General features: G+C 49.6%; 1 protein-coding gene and 1 pseudogene across 1 annotated transcript in view; both read right to left on the reverse strand.

The window, feature by feature from the left end:
- The window catches only part of MARK1 (microtubule affinity regulating kinase 1), a 209,098-nt gene extending 200,056 nt beyond the window's left edge, over nucleotides 1-9,042 (reverse strand). The window contains exon 1 of the mRNA XM_040351418.1: nucleotides 8,697-9,042. Coding sequence (XP_040207352.1) covers nucleotides 8,697-8,747 — 51 coding nt within the window. The 5' untranslated portion in view covers nucleotides 8,748-9,042. The remainder of the gene's footprint in view (nucleotides 1-8,696) is intronic.
- Nucleotides 9,043-21,135: 12,093 nt separating this feature from the next.
- On the reverse strand, nucleotides 21,136-21,288 carry LOC120938521 (annotated as a pseudogene).
- Nucleotides 21,289-22,040: the final 752 nt, after the last annotated feature.

A 22,040-nucleotide genomic window follows, 5' to 3' on the forward strand; every position in this document is an offset into this window, starting at 1 on the left:
GATGAATGAACTTGATGACCAATGAAAATGGTAAAGTATTGGTACCCAGAAGCCGATCTAGCCGAGGACAGCGGCCAGTGGGGAGGTCTGGGGAACCGCAGTGCTGCAAAGAAGGCACGTATAGTTCAGTTTTAATGTACGCTTTGCAACACGCTCAGGCCTCATTCACACAGGCACCATACAGTGTGAAGAGCCCTTTGTTTGCTTTTCTGTCCTAGTGCTGAGCTGTGTGCAGGCAGCCCATATTAGTGAATGGGGATGCATTGGCTGTACGGTCTCACCCTCGCATCTGGAGTTTGACAGACCCCCGACGCAGAGCCTGTGCATCCATGTCCATGCGTACTGTAAAACTTGTCTGTTCAGGCAAGTCTGAAGAGTGGCCAAACAATATGGGCTGCCTGCACACAACTCAGTGCTAGGGCAGAGATGTAAACAAAGGGAAATGGAGCCACACTGCAGGGGGCTGAGAACTTGTGTGAATGAGCCCCAATATAAATATGGGGAAGCTGGACATATGTGTAATAGTGTCTGTTCCCATCTAAACATGTCTTTTTTGTTCATATGGGCGGCTAGGGAGTAGGGAAAAAAAAACAGGAAACTGAGCTGCGGTTTTACCACCCCCCCTCAGCCACCCAACTAGTGTGTAAAATACAGCTGGAGGAGACCTTTCACATGCAAAATAATTATTAATGCAGCATGCCAAGTTGACAGGTGGCACCGACCGCCAAACTTGGCCATTTAAGTCAACGGGACTGTGCTGGAACCATAAGCTTGCATTTGTGGAGCATTACACTTATTGTAAATTCCCATTCGGCAAAGAAAAAATGGCATTTAAAAGGCCGCAGGATCACCTCCTGGATGCACCTGGATGCAGCCGTTTAGCCTCTGCACAGCAAAGTATAAACTAGTGTGAACCTAGACTCAGTGCATTGGGAGGCCCACAGAAACTCAATAGCAGCTCATGAAAGTGCACATAATGTGTTTTGATGGGTTGGCAACAGGTATTAACAAGCCTTGGTCAACGCTGTTAATCCTAATCTCAAAAAATGCACTGAAACGCATGCAGCGCACCTTCCTAACGCTACAAAAATAAAACGCACACCCCTATGCACATGCATAGGTCCAAATGGGCCTTAAACATAATAGTGATGCACCTAAATGTCAGCCACCGAAAACCTGTGATGTTGCCGCAATTTTATCTTGCTTATGGTGCTTATGTGACTAATAAAAAAAAAGGCATCAAAAATGCAACACTGGTGCGTTCTTGCTGTGGTTTTCAATGGGGTGGTACGTTTTAAGAGTAGTTTGACAAATATGCAGGATTTTAAACACCATTTTATAAGGTACCGATAATGTCCGACAATAAATTCATAGTCATTTACATTCATAACATTAATTAAAAAGTTGAACATAATACAATTACTTATAAAAATAGATAGAGAGATATAGAGATATATATATTTATATTATTATTTTTTATTATTTTTTTTAACATCAATTTCGGTTTCGGCCAAGTGCATCTTGAATTTTCGGTTTCGGCAATTCAAAAAGAGCTCAGGATGAAACGAGGCATAAGCACACATCAGCTGTTCTATGTGGGTCTGCTGACGTTATATGGACATCATGACTTTTACACCACCCACTAGCATGCCTATTGGTCAGCAAGGCAGCCCTTCACACCGAGACCAATAAGGTAGATTGGGACTGTTAAAGTAGAACTAAATCTCAAGCAAAATCTTCTTGCCTAGGATCCAATACAAATCAAATAGTAACCTGCTTCTTTAACCAGTTACTCACCGCCCTATAGACGAAAGACGTCTAAAAGGCGGTTGCTTAACTCTGGGAGGACGTCCTCCCAGAATCGGGCGCGCACACGGGAATGTCCGTGACCGCCGGGACCCCCGGACCCGGCGCATCACGGTAAATCGCCGCTGATAGCGGCGGTTTACCACGTGATCGCTCCGTCCAATGAGGGAGCGATCACTTGTAAACAAACCGGCGTCATGTGATGACGCCGGTTCCTCCCTCCCCTCTCTGTACCGAACGGTACAGTGTGAGAGGAGAGGGGAGAGGCGGATGCAGCACGAGTGCTGTGGGCTGGATCTGTGACAAATGCAGTCACAGATCCAGCCATCCATCCATCCATCCCTGCTCAGCCATCCCTGCCCCATACTAAGACTGTGCAATACTCTGCAATACCCCACACTACTCTGCAATACCCCACAATACCCTGCCACGTCGCCTATGGGGATTTTTAAGTAGCAAAGTTTGGCGCCATTCCACGAGCGTGTGCAATTTTGAAGGGTGACATGTTGGGTATCTATTTACTCGGCGTAACTTCATCTTTCACATTTATGCAAAAGAATGAAGAAAAAATACTAAATTTGCTAAATTTTATAACAGAAACAAAGAAAAATTCATTTTTTTTACAGAATTTTCAGTCTTTTTTCTCTTATAGCGCAAAAAATAAAAAACCCAACGGTGATTAAATACCACCAAAAGAAAGCTCTATTTGTGTGAATAAAAGGACAAAAATTTCATTTGGATACAATGTTGTATGACTAAGTAATTGTCATTCAAACTGTGAGAGCACCGAAAGCTGAAAATTGGTCTGGTTATTAAGTGGGTTTACGTGCCTGGTGGTCAAGTGGTTAAATAAAGAAAACTTTTTACCAACCTTTCATTTTAATTTTGTTTTTATTATTGTTATTTACACAGCAGGAGCGGTCTCCTGTTCCTGCTTCACGTTCTAAATACGAGCGCACATCCCATATTGATGGAACCTAGTCTATGGACTCGGGATGAAGGTTTCTGTGGCACATAAGTCTGTAGTCTAAATCAGAAACAAAGCAGCTCAGGGAGACAACGCTGCTCCTGCATAGATGTACAGTCAGTAAGCATTGCCACCCTAGGACAGGAAGTGCATTACTGGCATGATCACCAGGTAAAAAAAAAAAGTAACAAAAAGCCTGAGGTCCCATTTTATATTTGTGCGGTGCGTTAAAGGCAGTCTAATAAAAATAGTGGGCTATCAATGCACCAAAACATCCCCAAAATAAATCATGCCACAAAATATTTGACAATGCACCATAGAGCACGATGGGTGTTTTCTAGTGGGTTGAGGTGCCATTTAAAATAAATGGTACCACAACATGTCAATGCATGTCATCTAGATGTAAATTGGCCCTCAAAAAAAATGTATTAAAAAAATCCCCAATCACCATGTCTTAGGAACGATATACAGCATTATATCAGTGGTCTCCAAACTGCAGTCCACAGGTCAGATGTGGCCCTTTGCTTGCCTTTATCAAGGCAATATAAAAAGGGACAATATTCCTCCCTCTGACATCAACAACGGGGTATTATTCCTCCCACTGACACCAATGATGGGGCACTAACCCTCCCACTGACACCAATGATGGGGCACTAACCCTCCCACTGACACCAATGATGGGGCACTAACCCTCCCACTGACACCAATGATGGGGCACTAACCCTCCCACTGACACCAATGATTGCGTACCTTCTCCACCTAACCACAGGGGCGCCATGTGATTTTGTACTGAACACAAAGCCGGAGGGATCATCTACTTCCCCTGTCCATGGTCCGACCGCGCTAATGTCTCAAGGACAGTAAACTGGCGCTTTGTTTAGAAAGCTTGGAGAACCCAGTATTGCGGGTTTGTTCTTGGGTTTATGTCAGGGTTTCTCAACAAGGGTTCCTCCAGAGGTTGCTAAGGTTCCTTGAGCAATTTCGGCCTCTCAGGTAAGTTTCCACTGACACTGTTAATCTTTTTAGCCATCTGGGAAGAATTCATCCCTTTTACAATGTCCACAAGTCTAATGCCCCGTACACACAATCGGATTTTCCGTCAGAAAAATGCGTCTAATTGTTTCCGAGCATGCGCTGGAATTTTGCACGTCGGAATTGCTACAGACGATCTGAAAAATTGAGAACCTGCTCTCAATCTTTTGCTGGCAGAAATTCCAACAGCAAAAGTCTGATGGAGCGTACACACGGTCGGAATTTCCGACCAAAAGCTCACATAGGACTTTTGCTGGTGGAAAATCCGACCGTGTGTATAGGGTATAAGGAGCATTCTTCCTTCTGACCATCACACTAATACAGGGCTCGACAAAATTCGGGCGCCCGGTCGCAATTGCGACAAGAAATTGTGACCTGGCGCCCGCTGGTAATTGAGGGCGCGGCTTTGCGGCCTACAAGGCCGCGGCCTTGATTAGCGGCCGTCGCGGGCCCACCGCGATCGTGCGGTGGCGCACGGAGGCAAAGGATCCTGTGTCTCCGTGCGCCCCCACCTCCCCGTCGCGCGATCGTGGCGGCCGCTAATTGAGGTCGTGGCTTTGCAGCCTTGTGAAGGCCCAAGCTTCCTTCTGTGACCTGGCGCCATCTTGTGGTGGCCGTTGGCATTACAAGTAAAACAGCAGTTCTAATGTGTTTTCTTCACTGTTTTCACTGCCATCTCCTTCCCTCTAATTAGAACCCCCAAACACACACACACACACACTTATTTATTTAGTTTTTTTTATTCTAACACCCTAGAGAATAAAATGGCGATCGTTGCAATACTTTCTGTCACACCGTATTTGCGCAGCGATCTTACAAGAGCACTTTTTGGGGGGGAAAAAATACACATTTTTAATAAAAAAAAAATAAGTCAACAGTAAAGTTATCCCAATTTTTTTTTATATTGTGAAAGATAATGTTACGCCGAGTAAATTGATACCCAACATGTCATCAAATGCTTCAAAATTGCGTCCGCTCGTGGAATGCCGACAAACTTTTACCCTTTAAAATTTCCATAGGCAACGTTTAAAAAATTGTACAGGTTGCATGCTTTGAGTTACAGAGCTAGAATTATTGCTCTCATGTGTGGTTTGAATACCGTTCACATATGCGGGCGCTACTCACGTATGTGTTCGCTTCTGCGCGCGAGCTTGGCGGGACGGGGTGCGTTTTCTGGCTCCTAACTTTTTTAGCTGGCTCCTAGATTCCAAGCAAATTTGTCAAACCCTGCACTAATATATAATGAGTTTTAGATATAGTTATTTTTAGCAGGGGTTCCCTGAAACCGGAAAGTTATTTCAAGGGTTCCTCTGTATTGAAAAGGTTGTGAAAAGCTGGTTTATATACAATTTAAAGGTCAGGTTTGGACATTCACATAACATTTTAAAATGTACATACAACTTCTAGATCTGCTTATCGTTTTGCAATGCAGTTTTCACCAACAGCAACCTCTGCTTTTGAATCTCCTCACCGTGTGCCCAGTGTAATCCGCCCAGGTGTGTAACAGTTTCAGTCCCAATTTTGGGCCAGATTCTCGTAGATCGGCGTATTGTTGCGCAGGCGTAACGTATCCAATTTACATTACGCCTTCGCAACTTGGACGGGCAAATGCTGTATTCTCAAAGCACTTGCTCCGTAAATTGCGGCGGCGTATCGTAAATAGGCCGGCGTAAGCCCGCCTTATTCAAATTTGGGACAGGGGGGCGTGTTTTATGTTAATGTTATGTGACCCGACGTGATTGACGTTTTTCACTTACGGCGCATGCGCCGTCCGTGTACATATCCCAGTGTGCATTGCTCCAAATACGCCGCAAGGCCATGTTGGTTTCGACGTGAACGTAAATTACGTCCAGGCCCATTCACGGACGACTTACGCAAACAACGTAAAATTTGCAAATTTTGTCGCGGGAACGAAGGCCATACATTGGTACGCCGCATGTACGCCTCATATAGCAGGGGCAACTTTACGCCGGGAAAAGCCTAACGTAAACTGAGTATCTGTACTGCGTCGGCCAGGCGTACGTTCGTGAATTCGCGTATCTAGCTGATTTACATATTTCTAAGCGTAAATCAGCGTGCACGCCCCTAGCGGCCAGCGTAAATATGCAGTTACGATCCGACAGCGTAAGAGACTTACGCTGGTCGGATGTATTACAAATCTATGCGTAACTGATTCTAAGAATCAGGCGCATAGATACGACGGCTGACATTCGGACTTAAGATGGCGTACATGGCGCTACGCCATCGTAAGTCCTTTGAGAATCTGGGCCTTAATTTCCAGGTTGAGCCTTCATTGGATTTCTAACATCAGCAAGCTGCGAGCAGAACTCCTGCCTCCATATTTCAAACGGCCTCTACGAAAGGTTTCTCCTCGATCATGGACAAGAGAACCGCAACCTGCACCCTCCAGTTTCCGACGACCTACAAACACCCACATTCCATAATTCTCAAATAGCCCACTCTGAAAAACCTGGCGGGATGGCCACCAGTTGCACCATACTGGTCTGGAAATTGTTTGATAAAGGACGCATTCCATTTTCATCAGAAAATCAGCTTATCTAGCATTAAAAGGCAAGATTGGCAATCGCCAGCCAATGGCAAATCTCCCATTATATGCACCTGTAACGGAAAATATGGGGGCTACCATGGCTGACCGCCATGCTGATTCTCTTGCTTCAATGAGTAAGTCGTTGACCTGGGCAAAGTATGCAGATCAGATGTTCTGACTTTACTTGCTGCATTCTTGGCCCTGGTCAGCGTCTCAATGTATTGAAGGCAGAGACAAGCCAGCCAGTAGAATATTTCAGGAGGTCAGCGATGGAAATGTACTTAGTTCAGGTTTCCTTTATGGTCCAAGCTTAAAAGGCCAACAGTTCAAGACGGAAGCCGAGATGTACATATCTCACAGGCCAAAGGGAATTACGGTGACTACATTAGAGTTGCCAATGTGACAGATGCACGGACTGTACAACCAGATCTTCTACCCCGTCATTCTCTTTCCAATCACTGTTAATCTGATATTGATGACGTCTTCATTGGGCTGAGCTCTGATAACCACCTAGCCTTCGGGTGGCCAAGAGGGCCATTCTCAAGAGGGTTATGGCTATGTTCATTGTTTTTATATGGGGTAAGCGAAGCAAATACATCACTGTGTGACCATCTTCACCAAGATATTTAGCTACTGATCCTATGAAATGAGTGCAGAGTTTCTCTCATCACTTTTAGAAATCCAGCAGAACTCTGGAAACATTCTGGAAGGGAAATAACAATTCGCTGCAAATTACCATTAGGGTCAGTGTCTGCTCACTACACCAAGAGGAACACGAGCTGCTCCACCAAAGGTTCATAGACCAACAAAGACCTTCTTACTGGCCACCCTACTGTCACGCCAAAGGATAAACCGCCAGGCCACCCTACTGTCACGCCAAAGGATAAACCGCCAGGCCACCCTACTGTCACGCCAAAGGATAAACCGCCAGGCCACCCTACTGTCACGCCAAAGGATAACCCGCCAGGCCACCCTGTCTTGCCAAAGGATAACCCGCCAGGCCACCCTAATGTCACGCCAAAGGATAAATCGCCAGGCCACCCTACCTTCATGCCAAAGGATAACCCGCCAGGCCACCCTACTGTCACGCCAAAGAATTACCCGTCAGGCCACCCTACTGTCACGCCAAAAGGATAACACGCCAGGCCACCCCATCACGCCAAAAGGATAACACGCCAGCCCACCCTACTGTCACGCCAAAAGGATAACACGCCAGGCCACCCTGTCACGCCAAAAGGATAACACGCCAGGCCACCCTACTGTCACGTCAAAGGATAACCGCCAGGCCACCCTACTGTCACGCCAAAAGGATAACACGCCAGGCCACCCTACTGTCACGTCAGAGGATAACACGCCGGGCCACCCTACTGTCACGCCAAAAGGATAACACGACAGGCCACCCTACTGTCACGCCAAAAGGATAACACGCCAGGCCACCCTACTGTCACGCCAAAAGGATAACACGCCAGGCCACCCTACTGTCACGCCAAAAGGATAACACGCCAGGCCACCCTACTGTCACGCCCTAAAAGATAACCCGCCAGGCCACCCTACTGTCACGCCCTAAAAGATAACCCGCCAGGCCACCCTACTGTTACGCCCTAAAAGATAAAACGCCAGGCCACCATACTGTCATGCCCTAAAGGATAACCCGCCAGGCCACCCTACTGTCACGCCAAAGGATAAACCGCCAGGCCACCCTACTGTCACGCCAAGAGGTTAACTGCCAGGCCTCCATTTAGTCACACAGAAGGTTTACCATCTGCCCTCCAATCTGTCCCACCAAGGGGTTGACCACAAGACCCTCGGAGGCCTCCAACCTGTCCCAAAGGGTTAAAATACAGGGCTCCAATCTGCCCCATGGATGGGTTAACCACGAAACCTTCATACTGTCCCAAGAGTCTGACTAAGAGGCCTCTCTATACTTTCCCACCAAAGTGTCAATCTCCAAACCTCTATACTGTTCCCCCAAGGGTAACCACATGGCCTCCATACTGTCCCTCCAAGGGTCAACCTCCAGGCCTTCATTTAGTCTTGCCAAAGAGTTCACCAGCAGACCTCCATGCTGTCCCTCCACCCATGGTCTCCACATTGTTCTACTAAGGGTTAATCCCAAAACCTCCATTCTGGCCCTCCATGGGTTAATCCAAGAGCCCCCCCATATTGTCCTTCTCGGGGTTAATCCCATGACCCCATCCAAGGGCCCCCCATATTGTCCTTCTCAGGGTTAATCCCATGGCCCCATATTGTCCTTGTAAGGGTTAATCCCAGGTCCTCCTTGCACGGTAGGTCCCCTCCTCCCTCCAGGCCCCGGTGTGATGATCCCACCCTCCCGGTACTTACGTTCTCCGTGTCCCGCTCGTTGACTGTCGGCAATGGCGTCCTGGCCGACATGTTCCCAGTGCGGGGGGAGCTGAGCTGTCAGCGATCACAATCCCAGAACAATGCGCTCTGATCACAGGCGGTCCATGGTGCCCGCTCACTGCATCCCCGGCCGGGAGAGCGGCCTGACCTCACCCTCTGCGGGCCGCTTCTGCTGCATCATCATCCTCGTCCTCAGCCCGACGGCCAGTGCAGGGAGAAGCCGGGGGATGACAATGCGCGGCCGTCCCTCTGCTGATCACACTGTCCCCACTATACATCCACAGCAGAATGAAGACTGCACGGCTCCCTCCTCCTCCTCCTCCCACTACCCTCCCTCTCCTGGCCAGGAAGAGCACAACTACTTCCAGGGGGGAGCTGCCCTGATCTGGGGTGGCAGCATGGAGGCGGAGGGGGGAGCTGCCCTGATCTGGGGTGGCAGCATGGAGGAGGGGGGAGCTGCCCTGATCTGGGGTGGCAGCATGGAGAAGGAGGGGGGAGCTGCCCTGATCTGGGGTGGCAGCATGGAGGAGGAGGGGGGAGCTGCCCTGATCTGGGGTGGCAGCATGGAGGAGGAGGGGGGAGCTGCCCTGATCTGGGGTGGCAGCATGGAGAAGGAGGGGGAGCTGCCCTGATCTGGGGTGGCAGCATGGAGGAGGAGGGGGAGCTGCCCTGATCTGGGGTGGCAGCATAAAGAAGGAGGGGGGAGCTGCCCTGATCTGGGGTGGCAGCATGGAGGAGGAGGGGGAGCTGCCCTGATTTGGGGTGGCAGCATGGAGAAGGAGGGGGGAGCTGCCCTGAACTAGGGTGGCAGCATGGAGAAGGAGGGGGGAGCTGCCCTGATCTGGGGTGGCAGCATGGAGAAGGCGGGGAGCTGCCCTGATCTGGGGTGGCAGCATGGAGGAGGAGGGGGAGCTGCCCTGATTTGGGGTGGCAGCATGGAGGAGGAGGGGGGAGCTGCCCTGATCTGGGGTGGCAGCATGAAGAAGGAGGGGGGAGCTGCCCTGATCTGGGGTGACAGCATGGAAAAGGCAGGGGGAGCTGCCCTGATCTGGGGTGGCAGCATGGAGAAGGAGGGGGGAGCTGCCCTGATCTGGGGTGGCAGCATGGAGAAGGAGGGGGGAGCTGCCCTGATCTGGGGTGGCAGCATGGAGAAGGAGGGGGAGCTGCCCTGATCTGGGGTGGCAGCATGGAGAAGGAGGGGGGAGCTGCCCTGATCTGGGGTGGCAGCATGGAGAAGGAGGGGGAGCTGCCCTGATCTGGGGTGGCAGCATGGAGAAGGAGGGGGGAGCTGCCCTGATCTGGGGTGGCAGCATGGAGAAGGCGGGGGAGTTGCCCTGATCTGGGGTGGCAGCATGGAGGAGGGGGAAGCTGCCCTGATCTGGGATTGCAGCATGGAGAAGGAGCGGGGGAGCTGCCCTGATCTGGGGTGGCAGCATAGAGAAGGAGAGGGGAGCTGCCCTGGTCTGGGGTGGCAGCATGGAGAAGGAGAGGGGAGCTGCCCTGGTCTGAGGTGGCAGCATGGAGAGGGGAGCTGCCCTGATCTAGGGTGGCAGCATGGAGGAGGTGGGGGGAGCTGCCTGATCTGGGGTGGTGGAGGGGGGGAGCTGCCCTGATCTGGGGTGGTAGAATGGAGGAGGGGGAGATGCCCTGATCTGGGGTGGTAGCATGGAGGAAGAGGGGGGATCTGCCCTGATCTGGGGTGGCAGCATGGAGAAGGATGGGGGAGCTGCCCTGGTCTGGGGTGGCAGCATGGAGAATAAGGGGGGAGCTGCCCTGGTCTGGGGTGGCAGCATAGAGAAAGGAGGGGGGAGCTGCCCTGATCTAGGGTGGCTGCATGGAGGAGGTGGGGGGAGCTGCCTGATCTGGGGTGGTGGAGGGGGGGGAGCTGCCCTGATCTGGGGTGGTAGCATGGAGGAGGAGGGGGGGGTGCTGTCCTGATCTGGGGTGACAGCATGGAGAAGGAGGGGGGAGCTTCCCTGGTCTGGGGTGGCAGCATGGAGAAGGTGGGGGGAGCTGCCCTGATCTGGGGTGGTAGAATGGAGGAGGGGGGAGATGCCCTGATCTGGGGTGGTAGCATGGAGGAAGAGGGGGGATCTGCCCTGATCTGGGGTGGCAGCATGGAGAAGGATGGGGGAGCTGCCCTGGTCTGGGGTGGCAGCATGGAGAATAAGGGGGGAGCTGCCCTGGTCTGGGGTGGCAGCATAGAGAAAGGAGGGGGGAGCTGCCCTGATCTGGGGTGGTAGCATGGAGAAGGAGGGGGGAGCTGCCCTGGTCTGGGGTGGCAGCATGGAGAATAAGGGGGGAGCTGCCCTGGTCTGGGGTGGCAGCATAGAGAAAGGAGGGGGGAGCTGCCCTGGTCTGGGGTGGCAGCATGGGGGAGGGGGAAGCTGTCCTGATCTGGGATTGCAGAATGGATGAGGAGAGGGGAGCTGCCCTGATCTGAGGTGGCATTGAGGGGTCGAGCTGCCCTTATCTGAGGTGGCAGCATGGAGGAGGAGGTGGGAGCTGCTGTGATCTGGGGTGGCAGCATAGATGGGTAGAGCTGCTGTGATCTGGGATGGCAGCATAGAGGAGAAGGGGTGAACTGCCCTGATCTGGGGGTAGCAGCATGGAGGAGCTGCTCTGGTGTAGGGTGGAAGCATGGAGAAGGAGGGAGGGGTGAGCTGCCTTAATCTGGGGTGGCAGCGCTAGTGACAGATTGGCACAGCTGCAGTGCACACACATTGGGTAGCTTCATTAAAACCATGCAGTACAGACCTTATAAAATAAAACAATTGGTATTCTCGTTATTCTTTTTATTTCTTTAACAAAATATTAACCTTTGCTTGTTTTTTAATCCCACTGCTGCTGATCTCCTGCAGACTCTTTGCGGCCACTTACTGTCTACATGCACTCCGCTCATGGCTACCTCGAATGTCTCAGGGCGAGTTTCCTGATGTGACCACAGTGGACCAGGCCTCTCCGATTTCTATTGGAACGTACACTTGTAGTCAAGACCCTCTGCATATTGGGCATGTAGCCCCCAGGGCATAAGTCTCCGGCATCTAGTTGTGGGTTGGCGGGCACAGGTGCATCATCCAGCCCTGCTGACAGTTGCTGCAGCTGGATGGTGTACCTAGTAGAACCATTTATGGCAGTATGTGCTCAGAGACAGCCAACAGTCTGTGCTCCGGGCATTCGTCATACTGCCCTGACCATTCATAGTACTGTCCAGCCTCAACAGCTTGAGATTGACAGTGGGGCTGGACAGTTCACCTGTGCCTACCACCTGCACCTAAACACTGGAGCTTCATGCATTGGAGCTAGGGTTGCCACCGTCCAGGGTTCACCCGGACAGTCCGGGTTTTGAATCATGTGTCTAGGTTTTAGGTGGATTGAAACCCAGACTCATAATTCAAAACCTGGACTGTCCGGGTGAATCTTGGACAGGTGGACAACCTTAGGTAAAAAAAGATAATAGTTCTGTGCCGCTAGAAGAAAAGGTGGCAACCCTAATTGGAGCTGCACCCCCAGTCTGCATGGGGCCTTGGCATGTTTTCACCCAGGCATCATCAGTTCTGTTATATTTATATCAGATTTTGCAGGTCGCAAACCCAGTGGGCCGGATTCAGATAGGTTAGCGGATCTTTAGATCCGCGTAACCTATCTGATTTACGATCCGCCGGCGCAAGTTTTTGAGGCAAGTGCTTAATTCAGAAAGCACTTACCTCAAAACTTGCGGCGGCGTATCGTAAATCCCCCGGCGGAATTCAAATTCCGCGGCTAGGGGGCGTCTACAATTTAAATCAGGCGCGTCCCCGCGCTGATCAAACGGCGCATGTGCCGTCCGCGAATTTTCCCAGCGTGCATTGCTCCAAATGATGTCGCTAGGACGTCATTGGTTTCGGCGTGAGCGTAACTTGCGTCCAGCTCTTTTCTGAATTGACTTACGCAAACAACGTAAAAATTCAAAACTCGGCGCGGGAACGACGGCCATGCTTAACATAGGATACCCCTCACATAGCAGGGGTAACTATACGCCGGGAAAAAGCCGAACGCAAGCGACGTAAAAAAAAAGCGACGGGCGGGCGTTCGTTTCTGATTTGGCGGAAATCCTCATTTGCATATTCGTCGCGTGTAAAAAACGAAACGCCACCTGGCGGCCGGCCTAGAATTGCAGCCTAAGATCCGACGGAGTAAGTCACTTACACCTGTCGGATCTTAGGGAGATCTATGCGGAACCTGATTCTATGAATCAGCCGCATAGATCCGACCGACAGAACTCAGAGATACGCCGGCGTATCAGGAGATACGCCGTCGTATCTCTATCTGAATCCGGGCCCGTGTGTTTTCACTGGATGGCACGGTACAGAATTACATTGTCATCCGGTTGCAGTTAGTTTTCAAAAATAGCGCTCATGCTACCTTTGGTGCGTTGCAGTGCGATTTCAGCCCATTGAAAATGAATGGGCTGAAATGGCACCGCGTGGCACATGTGCGCACAAAGGTGAATGGGCCCTGAAAAAAGGAGAACTAACGCACCTGCTACATCTCAGAACTGGTAAGCTGCAACATGTTACCTTTTTCTTCTTTGGTGTAGAATAGATACACTTTAAGACCCCTTTCACACTGGGGCGTTTTTTAGGGGCTTTAGCGTTAAAAAAAAAAGCGCCTGAAAGAAGCTGCATCTGCAATCCCAATGTGAAAGCCTGAGTCCTGCAAGCAGCTTCTTTGCAGCGCTTTAGGAGCGTTGAATACATCGCTCCTAAAAGTGGAGTTTCCATCCCAAAATTTTACTCATCTGAAAATGCCTGTTGATATGCAGTCCCACGAAATCTGCCTTTGGAATCACCTAGGATCCTTACATCATCTCCCTCTAATGCTCCTGGGAAATGTGTGTCATCATTTCCCAGGATGCAGTGCGCTACCCAATTATCACTTCCCATCCAAGACTTCCAGGAAGTAAGTGCTTGTGGGCTTCACAATGCCCACAAGCAAAATGACAACGGTGTGGACATAGTTTTATAAACTATGGGCCAGATCCACGTAGGGAGGCGTAATTTTAGGCAGGCGTAGCGTACGTAGATACGCTACGCCGCCGCTACTTTGAGAGGCAAGTGCTGTATTCACAAAGCACTTGCCTCTAAAGTTACAGCGGCGTAGCGTAAATCTCCTGGCGTAAGGGCGCAGAATTCAAATGATGAACAGGGGGGCGTGTTTTATGTAAAATAAGCTTGACCCCCACGTAAATGGCGCTTTTTTCATACGGCGCATGCGCGCGCATGCTCAGTATCACGTCGAATTTTCTAATTAAATTACGCCCGCTCAATGCCTAGACGACGTGAACGTAATTTACGCAAAGCCCTATTCGCGAACGTTTTACGCAAACGACGGAAAATTCTACTCTGGCCCGACGTCCATACTTAACATTGCGTACGCCTCATAGAGCAGGGGTAACGTTACGCCGAAAAAAGCCTTACGTAAACAACGTAAAAAAATGCGCCGGACGTACGTTTGTGGATTAGCGTATCTAGCTCATTTGCATACTCAACGCGGAAATCAACGGAAGCGCCACCTAGTGGCCAGCGTAAATATGCACCTAAGATCCGACGGCGTACTAAGACGTACGCCAGTCGGATCTAGCCCAGCTTCAGGTGTATCTTGTTTTGTGGATACAAAACAAAGATACGCCGGAGCATCCTAGAAGTTACGCGGCGTATCAATAGATACGCCTGACGTAACTGCTTTGTGGATCTGGGCCGATCTTTTTTGAATAACTATGCGGATCGGCGGCGGATTGTAAAATAGTAAGTGACCGGATTTATATTATAAAAACGCAGGATGAAAGGACATACATTTAAAAAATGCTAATTGTGGTTGGAACCCCGCTTAAAGCCCCCTTTCCATTGAGGGGGCTTTTTTAATGCCAAAGCGCCTGAAAAACGCCCCAGTGTGAAACGGGTCTTAGCGGCGCTTTACCAGCGTTTTTCGGGCACTGGCAGTGTGAAGGGGCTCTGAAAGTACTCAGGCTTTCACATTGGGATTGCAGATGAGACTTCTTTCAGGCGCTTTACAGGCTTTGTTTTTTTTTAACCCCAAAGCGCCTGAAAAACGCCAGAAAAGCGCCCCAGTGTGAAAGGGGTGTAACAACTGCGGAGATAACGGGCCAGATTCACATAGAGATACGACGGTGTATCTCCTGATACGCCGTCGTATCTCTGACTTAGGCCGGTCGTATCTATGCGCCTGATTCATAGAATCAGTTACGCATAGATATGCCTAAGATCCGACAGGTGTAACTGTGTTACACCGTCGGATCTTAACTGCAATTTAAAAATGGCCGCGGGGGGCGTTCCCGCTGATTTACATTGAGAAATATGTAAATCAGCGAGATACGCCAATTCACGAACGTACGCGGGCCCGATGCAGTGTTGTTACGACGTTTACGTAGCGTTTTTCCCGGCGTATACTTACCCCTGCTTCTTTCAATAAGTTTTTATTAAATATTTCATATAGGAATACAGTCATCATATATACTTTTCAAAAATAGATATGGCACCTAGAATCATCACATAGCCGAATGCTAATAAATCTTGTAATGTTTAATACAAATAAATAAAATAATTCTTTGAGGAAAAAACAGAATAAGTAGAGACTGTCTGGTAGGCTAAATAAAGAAGTAAAATTAACTATCCTCATGACCCAAGAAGGTCATTCTGAGTAAACTGTGGCTCGGATTCGAGGGCAACGCGTACCCCTGCTTCTATGAGGCGCAGCCAATTTTAAGTATAGCCGCGTAGTTTTTTTTTATTTTTTTTACGTCGTTTGTGTACGCCGATTCTCTAACCCGCTCGTCGCAAGTTACGCTCACGCCGAAACCACTGACATCCTAGCGACATCAGTGGGAGCAATGCACACGCGGACGGCGCATGCGCATTTAAATCGGCGCGGGGACGCGCCTGATTTAAATAGTACACTCCCCCTAGCCGCGGAATTTGAATTCCGCCGGGGGATTTACGATCCGCCGCCGCAAGTTTGGAGGTAAGTGTTTTGTGAATTACCCACTTGCCTCTCAAACTTGCGGCAGCGGATCTTAAATCACATAGATCGCGCGGATCTAAAGATCCGCTTATCTATGTGAATCTAGCCCATCATGTCAACCACACAGGAAGTCCATTGTTTCCAATTGGTCGGCCAACTTGCACAACCATTATATAGTGGTGCAAAGTAGGAATCAGATCCTGACTATGTAACTTTTCCCCCATGTGTATCTCTAATTACACATTCTACAATGTTCCTGGCGATACCTTACGTGTGGTTTGAGCGCCGTTTACATATGCGGGTGCGACGTGCGTTCACTTCTGCGTGCGAGCAAGTGGGGGCGGGCCCTTTAAAAAAAAAGTTTTATTGTTTATTTTGCTTTTATTTTGACACTTTCCCTTCATATTTTTTTTTTTTTTATCACTTTTTTTCCTATTGCAAGGAATGTAAACATCTCTTGTAATAGGATTTGGGCATGACAGGTCCTCTTTACAGTGAGATCTGGGGTCAATAAGTCCCCACATCTCTCCTCTAGGCTGGAAAGCATGAGAAAAAAAAAAAAAAAAATGAACTTCCCAGCCGAAGAAATTACAGTGGGGTAGATTCAGGTACCTTTTGCGGTGGCGTATCTCCAGATACGCCGCGTAGAATTGTGTGCAATATAACTTTGGCCGCTAGGGGCGCTTCCGTTGTTGTCGGCGTAGAATATGCTAATTTCCTAGATACGCCGATTCACAAACGTACGTGCGCCCGGCGTTCGTTTTTTACGTCGTTTGCGTTAAGGCTTTTTCGGCGTAAGGCTGCTCCTGCTATTAGGAGGCGCAGCCAATGTTAAGTATGGACGTCGTTCCCGCGTCGCGATTTGAAAATTTTACGTTGTTTGCGTAAGTCGTCCGTGAATGGCGCTGGACGCCATTTACGTTCACGTCGAAACCAATGACGTACTTGCAACGTCATTTACCGCAATGCACGTCGGGAAATTTTAGGGACGGCGCATGCGCAGTACGTTCGGCGCGGGAACGCGCCTAATTTAAATGATCCATGCCCCCTACCGGATCATTTGAATTACGCGTGCTTACGCCGGCCCCTTTTACGCTACGCCGCCGCAAATTACGGAGCAAGTGCTTCGTGAATACATCGCTTGCTCCTGTAATTTACGGCGACGTAGCGTAAAGACGATACGCTGCGCCGCCGAATCAGTGCGCGCCCCTACCTGAATCTACCCCAGTGTTTACATCTGCCGGACATGACGTCATAAGGTCGCGCCCGGCCCCTGAGGACCATCTGGTCTGTGGTATTCTCTATGGTAAACGGCCACTGACGGCCGATTCATTCTCCGGCTCGCTGATCTCAGGAGCGCCTGTAGAAGCACGGGGGGTGGGGCTGAACAGCCGCTATGATTTGTTTTTTGCAGTGCGGGGAATCGCCATCGGAAAAAGAAGATACTTGAATGATGCCGGCATCATTTAAATATTGCCACTCAAAGTCATATGACGTCTTTGGGTGGGACGTGATTGTAAACCCTCACATAAACTGAGTGGGGTGACTGGCCTCAGGTGACACACAGAGATGAAACAAATCCTCCTGCATAAGTTGTACCTGTTTATCTGAGGTATTCTTTTCTCTACATCCATTCAAGTGCTGAATTTATGAAGCTTGTTTGAGTGTTCAGAAAAAAAGGGTGTGGAGACCAGACGTTACACTCTGCAGAGCTCAGTGAGGAAAGCTCATTGGAGGGAAAGGACACACCTCCTTCACACAGGAACAGAGCTATGGCTGTCAATCAGCTGGAGGTCCTCCCCTGTCACCTTTTTTTGTCTTGGTGTAAGGAAAACTTGTCAGAAGTGATTCATGCTGCTAGCAGAGGAACAGAACAGCAGACAAAAGTGACACTTAGTGCTCTGGGTTGAGACAAGTACACATTATAGAGGGAAATGCTTTGTTCATATTTTATGTCTGAGGTTTACAACCGCTGTAAGCTGACCTTCTGTACATGCTTATCTAAGAAAGAAAAAAAGTTGAAAGAACGTCACATTCCATTTAAAGCGGCCAAAGATAACAAATTTATAACCCAAGAAAAGATAAAATAAAGCAGATTATTAATTTTTCAATCCAGAGATCCTCATGCGGTACTTATTTTCTGCCACTAGATGTCCTCAGTCTGATGCCAGAATTATTCAACCCCCTTCCTCTGGGCCTTGGGCCCGCCCCCAGCCTATGACTGGACAGTGAAATGAGAAGCAGCACAGTGATGAGCTTATCATGTCTTTCACTCTGCTTTATGCTCCTATCAGCATGCCTCTTGTCAGTAGACTTGTGCACAACGGCAACATTTGTTTTGTTTCTTTTCCGTCCTGTCGTAAATTAGTTTAGTTTAGTTTATTTTCCGTCCTGTTGATTCGTAATCATTCGTAATTTTGCTAAACGGGATTTTTCGTGTTCGGACTAATTCGTATTTTCGCAAGCATCATTTTTCGTTGAATCGCAATGATTCGTATTAATGTAAGACTTATTTTTAGTTGATTTATAATTCGTACTTTCGGTAGAGTACATTGTTTTTCGTTGATTTGTAACTTTTTTTGGTTCGTAATTTTCCGTGTCTCTCTCACAATGGCGCTGCCTAACGTGCTTCGAATGGATTTGTACTTTTCTAAATACATTGCGGTTATTTGTAACGATTCGAAATCTCGTATTTTACTTTAGTTTTTGACATGCGGCTATAGCCTCCGCTAGGGTTGTCCCGATACCACTTTTTTAGGACCGAGTACGAGTACCGATACTTTTTTTCAAGTACTCGCCGATACCGAATACCGATACCTTTTTTTTTAAATGTGTCCCCAAATGCAGCCATGTCCCCCCACAGATGCAGCCATGTCCCCCCACAAATGCAGTCATGTCCCCCCACAGATGCAGCCATGTCCCCCCACAAATGCAGTCATGTCCCCCCACAGATGCAGCCATGTCCCCCCACAAATGCAGCAATGTCCCCCACATATGCAGTCATGTCCCCCCATATCCAGCCATGTCCCCCCATATGCAGCCATGTCCCCCCCCATATGCAGCCATGTCCCCCCCATATGCAGCCATGTCCCCCCCATATGCAGCCATGTCCCCCCCCCATATCCAGCCATGTCCCCCCATATGCAGCCATGTCCCCCACATATGCAGCCATGTCCCCCCCATATGCAGCCATGTCCCCCCCCCATTTGCCATGTCCCCCCTCATATGCAGCCATGTCCCCCCCATATGCAGCCATGTCCCCCCATATGCAGCCATGTCCCCCCCCATATGCAGCCATGTCCCCCCCATATGCAGCCATGTCCCCCCCATATGCAGCCATGTCCCCCCATATGCAGCCATGTCCCCCCCCATATCCAGCCATGTCCCCCCCATATCTGCAGCCATGTCCCCCTTACCGTACATGCTGCCGCGCCGATGCTTGGTTAATACGGGCGGGGAACATTACAGCTTTCATTTGAATAGCTGTAGTCTTTCGCGCCGAGCTGCGTATAGACACTCCCCCTTGCTCGGGATTGGACAGTTCACCCGAGCAAGGGGGAGTGTCTATACGCGGCGCGGCGGGAAAGACTACATCTATTCAAATGAAAGCTGTAATGTTCCCCGCCCGTATTACCCAAGCAGCGGCGGCAGCGGGGATGCGGCGTAGCGGCAGCGGCGCAAGTATTCTATTTCGGTATCGGGGGTATTTGCGGGAGTACAAGTACTCCCGCAAATACTCGTAATTGGTCCCGATACTGATACTAGTATCGGTATCGGGACAACCCTAGCCTCCACCCCTGTACACCATTTTGAGAGGAAGTTCAGCACGGTGAGGGAGGAGCAGAGTGTTATTGTTGGATGTGTAGTTGGGATCACAACAAGTCGACTTGCTGTTGAATTAGGCCGCATTAAGACTCCTTTCACACTGAGAAGTTTTTCAGGCGGTACAGCGCTAAAAATAGCGCTGCTATACCGCCTGAAAAACTCCTGCCCAGCTACCTCAATGTGAAAGCCGGAGGTATAGCGCCGCTATATTTAGCGGCGCTATACCGCCACCACGGCTCCCGCCCCAGTGTGAAAGGGGCCTAAGGCAACAACGAATTATGCCGAAGGCATTTGGGCATTCGCTATTTGCGATATAATTTATTTCGAATTCGGTTGCTAAATTCGTCCGAATTTTGATTCGTTACGAAACGAATTGCACAAGCCTACTTGTCAGCACATGAACTGATCAGCTTCTTGTGCTGCTGCTTCCTCTCACACTCCAGCCCTGCTGTACAGGAACTGCGAGAGGCCGATTCCAGATCAAATTTAGGTTCCTATACAGCTTTTTTTTTTTTTTGAAAAGCCTATGGCGTGTGAACACACCCAAAAACTCCACCCAGTGCAGAAAAATGTGCACACACATAAAGAGTGTTCACAAAAACGTGCAGATGGGTGCAACGTCAACTGGTCCTCCTGTGAAGAGGGACCCAAACCCTGATCCCCCGGGGCGTTAGGCTCCAGACGGGGACTGAGGTACTGTGGTCCGAGCAACCGAAGCCGACACGGACCCAACTTCCTCGGAGGGACTGCCGAAACAGAACCCTCCCAGTACTAGGTGGGGCTCCCCCGAAGGGAGACCCCATGAGAGCAGGCGAACTAAGCCAGAAGGCCATGTCCACCCACTCCCAAGACGTTCAGGGCTGGCCCGAGGACCCGCACCCTACTAATCACACAGCACAACAAAAAAAGTGACAAACACAGGCTTAAATAAAATAAAGTGGGGGAAGGGATAGTGGAGAGGAGAGTGAAAGAAGTTGCCATTGTGGTGAAACAATGACCAGGCCCTCCGGCCAGGAATAAAAAATTCCTCCGGTCCTAGCCAAAAGGCCCGGCCCAGGAGGCAGGTGCTAAAAAAAGTGTGTATCTGGTGCAGTGACCGTGGTATCTTAAATCAATGTGTCCCTCACACACAGTGATCTTCAGATACCCCTGGACTGCCACTCCAGGGGCACATGCACCATAGGCTTTTCGTTCCATATCCGACCCCCCGACCGGCCAGTGCAGCCCTCCACCCCTGCCAGCCAACCCGGCGGATTTGCATGGTCCTACCCCGTCATATCCCAGGGCATTACCAGCTCCTCCTACCGGATCGCTGACAGAGATAGCACTTACACCAGCCAGCCAGAAGGCCAAACTAGAACTTGGCAAAAAGACCAAGACCAAGCACAGCACCCATCCTCACCAGGAGCACCCTTCCAGATGGCTCAGACGCAACCATTGGCCGGCCCCCAGTATTCTGTCGGGCAGCACAGCGTAGTCCCTGCTGAAACCATCCTTCCAGGTGCAATGACGTCATTGGATTGCATCCACCCTCCCCATCTAGGAGGTGCTTCAGCGCTCCGCTAACAACTGATAAGGACAGATACCACACCTAGTCCTAGCCAAAAGGCCGAGAAGCGGCAGGGAAGACAACCACGATCAGCACGGCCTAGAGTGTGCAATAGCCCTGCCTCGCCCTGGGAGAACCGCCTTCATGATCATGGTGTCTCCCCTGCCAGGTTCCTATACAGCTGACATTTAAAGTATAACTAAGGGCAAAACTTATTTTTTTTTGTTTTGGTTAGAGTGAACACCTGTCAGTTTTTCCTATTTGTACCCACATTGGGGAGATTCACTCTCTATATTTGTCCTCTTTACTATTATTAGTGAAAGGAAAAGAAAATCCCAAGTTTTGGATTGTCCCCAGAAAAGAAATAGAGGGGAAATCTTCCAATGAGGACACTAGTTCTGGCGACCAGGGGGTCCCCAAGGAATTCCCTTAATTTGCAGGGATTTCCTCTCACTTCCTGTTTGGCTATGAGACAGGAAGTGAAGGGAAATCTCCGCAATGGGGGACAGATGGCAAAAAAGAAATCGAAAAGCGGTTCTAACCCTCCCTTGCGCTCTCCAAAATGAAACAACGTTTTGCCCATAGTTCTACTTTAGGAAATGAATGTATTGATTTATTAATGGTTACAAAGCTGTATTACCTTATAGCTGCCTGGAGTTTAGCTTTACTGCTGCACAGTATATTCCATGTATATGATTCTAATATTTCCCGATTTTTCTATATATCCATAGCAACAACGTATGGTTGTCATGCTTTTCATGCAATCACCTCTGAGTTATTATTGGCATCACACAGCGATTTCTGCAACTCACACACTCCATCGATTCATGGACAAACTGTTCTAAAGCAGCAGATGAATGGAGACGCGGGGCTGGGCATTATTCTGAAACCAACTCTGGTCTATAGAAAATCTTTTCTATTGTTTCTGA

Source organism: Rana temporaria, chromosome 4 (assembly GCF_905171775.1).
Source record: "Rana temporaria chromosome 4, aRanTem1.1, whole genome shotgun sequence".
Taxonomy (NCBI): Eukaryota; Metazoa; Chordata; class Amphibia; order Anura; family Ranidae; genus Rana; species Rana temporaria.